At 54.2% G+C, this 4,571-nt stretch overlaps 1 protein-coding gene across 1 annotated transcript; it reads right to left on the bottom strand.

The window, feature by feature from the left end:
- Nucleotides 1-4,353, bottom strand: LOC110400363. The gene is made up of 2 exons (XM_021400203.1): nt 2,457-4,353; nt 1-2,372 (listed from the first exon to the last, which is right to left on the bottom strand). Exons 1-2 carry the CDS (start codon nt 3,519-3,521, stop codon nt 2,040-2,042), a joined length of 1,398 nt encoding a protein of 465 aa, XP_021255878.1. The 5' UTR covers nt 3,522-4,353; the 3' UTR covers nt 1-2,039.

Below are 4,571 nucleotides of genomic sequence, written 5' to 3' on the forward strand. Positions count from 1 at the left end.
TCCCAGTTTCCCCAACTATTCCTACAAGGCCTAAGCGCGTCTTACATATATATACTAGGCAGGGGAGGTCCTGTCGCGTCACATCCCGCACGCTTAGTCTCCACCTACTACATTTTTCTCCTCCCATGCCTGGAAAAGCCTTGCCCCGTTACAGCGTGATCGCAAAACCCCTAGGCCCCTTATAACCTATCTCCCAACTAACTTGTCTACTGCTTATGCTCTAATGTTCGCGCATTACACAGGTGCGTACTTCATCATTAACTACTTAGGACTTACCACAAGCGTTCGCGTAGCCTATGGTATTCCATGCGCCGATCAAAAGCTTGCTCCATCATTCTTTGTAAGCACTGCTGCAAACATCCTATCAAGCATGGTAAGCAGAATGCAATGCAGATAAACACTAAGAGCACTATACCGACTACTTTAAGTATCTGGGTGACCCATGGCCCAAGTCTGCCAAACAGGTTCTTCAGCCAATCGCCAAACAGATCACGGTCAACCGTTATCTTCTGCATGGACTTAACCCCTGCTCGCAGGGGCCACACACTGGCCCAGGTGAAGACTGTGGGAGGTGCAAGTGCAAGGAGTGCATATATCCAAGGACCCTCCCATTGTGTCGGATCTGTTGTGACAAACAATGTCTTTGCTCAGCCCAGAACGTGGTCACGCTGCGTGAAGGGCCTCTTCTATCACTGCTCCAACAGTGACGAGGACAACTGCATTGACGACCCCTCTTTAAGGGCACGGAGCCGCTCTTTCAGGAGCTGATGTGCGCGCTCCACTATTGCTTGTCCTTGGGAGATATGCGGGATCCTAAACATGTGCCGGATACCCCAAGTGCGGCACCAGGCCTCGAAACAATGGCTTCTGTAGCCCGGTCCATTGTCCGTTTTTAACTCTATGGGAACCCCCATTATCACGACTGCAAAGCGTAACGCCTTGACACAGTCACGCCCTTTTTGTCTTGTCTGGGCGGACGCCCATAGCATACAGTGACAGCAGATGCCTTCATACACTGCGACAAAGCCTTTTAGTGACCACCATTTAGTGAGCAAATATACAGCTATCCTTGAAAGACCAAATCACTCATGGAGAATACACATTCATTTCAAAAGAATGGAAACATGTACCCCATCTGGCATCTGTGGAGAATGCCGTAAAAGGCGATGAGGAATGACAGCTTCGATTCTGCAGTTTGTAGGCTGCTCCTGACAGCATCCAGCAGAAGAGAAACTGCTGGTTTGTACTTCCCGTGAGCGGGCACTGCTGCCTGCCTGCTGGCCAGATTTTCTGCTGGCTGCTGTAAGGCTGGAGGGATCCTGATGCCTATTTGCTAAAACCTGGATGTTGGGCTCTATGACAACTCTCGCCCCGGCGAGGGCTAAGAGGTCACGTCCCAGCAACGAGAGCGGGATGTCCAGGACATAAGGCCGAATCGGTCCTGCCGTCCGCTCCTGCCCATTGTCCTCCCACGAAAAGAGGACGGGATAGTGACTGCGATGGCCCGTCACGAAACCCCCCACCCCACTGACTGAGCGCGGGAGTATTTCCAGGGCCCAAGAGGAGGGTCACACAGCCGTTGAAATGGTGGTGACATCTACTCCGGAATCGATTAGAAAGGAAATGGTTTTCTGGTTTGGATTTGGCTGTGTCAGGCCTTGAATCAAGACTTGTGCTTTAAGTATGGGTCTGTTCCTAAATCAAAACTAACTTGAACCAATGGTACATCAGCCTGGCTGGCAGATTGTCCCTCTTCTTTATCCCCTGCCCTGCAAGCAGTTGCGAGCAAGATGCCTTCCCTTTCCACAGCGGAAGCAGACGTCTGGTGTGGTTTGGACTGCCATCGCTTGCAAAGCTGCTGTTATCCCAGCAACCTGCTCAGACAAAACCGCAGCCAGTGGCTGCACCTCTTGAGCTCGACCGAAAGCGCAGCCATGCGCTATGAGTTCCCCTGCTGTGGCTGTGGCAGGAAGGGCTGCAAGAGCAGCCTTGTACTCTGGAGCTGCGCTCGAACGTAAACATTCTCGCAGCACTATTTCCTAAGTTTCCGGGGGCAGGTTGCTACTCAAGATAGCTGTCTGTACTCGGTCTGCAAAGGAGCCGAAATGCTCCCCAGGTTTTTGTCTAATATGAAGATAACTTGGCGACCCACTAGTAAGCGTATGCATCCGCTCAAGCGCTCGCCTGCCCAAATCCGCCGCTGTGACAAGAACGGTGGCTGGCAAAATCAGTTGTTCCTGAGGGGTACTCCAATTACCCTTTCCTGCGATTGCATCCGCTGGGATGTTGTGTAGAGGATGAGCTGGGTCTGCCTGCGCACGAGCTCGCAAGCTGTCTACCTCCTCCTGAATGTACGCCTCGAAAATCAGTACCTGCGCCGGGGTGAGGCACGCCCGTGCACACTGTCGCCAATCGAAAATCAGCGGGCCACTAAGACTAATAGCGTCCAACAGGACCTGCGCCTGCGATCCGGTAAGACCTCCCTCTTGGACCGCTTTTCTCAACTGCATTAGCATTTTGTAATCTACCGGTTGCCATGGGGGACCCTGCAGTCTGCCAGCAAAAACAGGATAGCAAGAGCGCGGCATGGGCTCAAGCTTGCATCCGGAGAGCATGCACTCCTGAGCACGAATTACCCAGCGCTCACCGGCCCTGTGAACTTGGTCCCGTGCCTGCCCCCGCCGTCTCCTTTCTCCCTCAGATGGCAGGTCTATGCAAAGGCAACCCTCCTCCTCCCCTGAGGAACTGGTCTCGTCATCCGCCCCACGCCTTTGGGACCCCTCTGCCCTATCTTTGGAGCTAGTAACCCTCCTCGAGGTCGAGGGGAGAGGCTGCTCCACAGGGCTAGGTCTCGGCATCCTTCCCTCACCTACGCCCAGCGCAGCTGCACCACAGGGAGCTGCACCGTAGGGCGGAGGTGCCACTGTAAAGGCGGGCGTCCCTGCCTGGACCGGCCAGGGAGCTGAAGGAACGGGAGCCCTCGGGAAACATGTCAGTGTTCCCTTCGGGTTCATAGACCAAAACTGCCCGTCGTCTGAGGTCTGAACCCCTGGGGTCGCCTGCCCTTGCCTTGGAGCCCCTAAAGGGGCTAAAAGCGGAGCTTCCGTCCCCGTCTCTTCCCCAAACTTGCCCGTCTTGTTTTCCTCTCCCTCCGACCATTCGCTTTCCTGCTCTCCATCGGTTTTGGCTGTCTCAGTGTCATCAGGCATCCCCGATAACACTTGACGTGCCGTGGCATCGAGATGCCACTCGTCTTTCACTTTCTGTATCACACTTCTCACCGTCCCCAGCACAGGGATAAGTCCCAGTGCCTCCTTATTTCCTGCACTTGCCCCTTCCCATAGCTCCTGACCCGCCTTCTCTAAAGCCACTTTCTGCAGACAGTCTGTCGGGGACTCCGCACACTGCTTGCGCAGCATCCACTGAAGGAGTGCGAGGCACTCCTTCTTATGTAGTGTTATCCCTACTTCCTTGGCCAAGGATTTCCGCATACTCACCACCTCCTGCACGCCGAGCCCCATCACGGCTCCTGCTTCTCGGCGCCTTGCTCGTGCCCGGCCCCTTGCTCGCGCCCAAAATCACGTCGGGGTCACCAGATGTTGTCTACGACAACGTAATAAGGCTTCCCTTCCGTCCGCACCTCCGCGTGCGGGGCATACGGGACGCACACACAGTGTATAACGCCGAAATGCCAATTTAATGCTGCACAACAAGGCTATTTATACCCGTACACGCGAACGCCCTGGATACTCGTGACCCTAGACCCCTCCCCGGGTGCACGCAGGCACTGCCCATTTTATCCCACAGGCTCATGGGGAAGAAGACCAAGCACATCACCTCTTCTTGGACAGAAAGGACCTCTGTAATGCTTGTCACAGTGGTTTTTCCCAGAATAGCTGGAATTTGCTAACGTATGTATCAGGTTTGTTGTACCGACCTCAGAACACGGTGCAGCCTGAACAGGGTCAGCAGAGCAGGGCACTCGGCTGAATCGTGAAGCCTGAACACACAAAGGTCCTCCAGAGGGAGGAACACTGCCATTCTCCATAAAGCAGGAGCACATTCCAGGTGAGAGCTTCACACGGGAGCCACAAGCAGGCAGCAGAACCAGAGACTCACACAACCTACTTGGAGCACACGTTTGTCACAACCAGTATCCTGCTTCCAGCAGCAGCCTAGTGCTTCAGAGAAGGTACGAAATTCACCTCGCAGCACATGGGTGACTGCATCAAGCTTGTCACTGAAGCACGTAATCCAATCTGTTATGAGAAATGGAGGCACCTGCCAACTGCTGGCTACGTAATGTCAGCCCCCACGTGCCCCCGCTATCACCAGCAGCACCATGTCACTCGTGCCTTTGAGCCGCTGTCTGTTTTCTGCAGCTACCTCAAAAAAAAAAAAAAAAAGGAAAAGCACATCTTCCCTCCCTGTGCCAAAGAGGAGCTGGTGTGGGCACAGCCACAGCAGCTCTCTGGTTAACAAGTGACTATGTGTTGGCAACTCACTTTCTGCCTGAGTGCTGAGGGGCACTCTGTTCCCCACGCCAGCAGCATCTCCGTGAGAGACAATGA

This window comes from Numida meleagris, chromosome 5 (genome assembly GCF_002078875.1).
Source record: "Numida meleagris isolate 19003 breed g44 Domestic line chromosome 5, NumMel1.0, whole genome shotgun sequence".
NCBI lineage: Eukaryota > Metazoa > Chordata > Aves > Galliformes > Numididae > Numida > Numida meleagris.

Excerpts from the sequence above, each read along its gene's own strand:
- LOC110400363 (XM_021400203.1), bottom strand. The coding sequence starts at position 3,521 with ATGGGGCTCGGCGTGCAGGAGGTGGTGAGTATGCGGAAATCCTTGGCC. Across the intron at positions 2,373-2,456 it reads TTACCGGATCGCAGGCGCAG|GTACTGATTTTCGAGGCGTA; the intron begins GTCCTGTTGGAC and ends ACCCCGGCGCAG.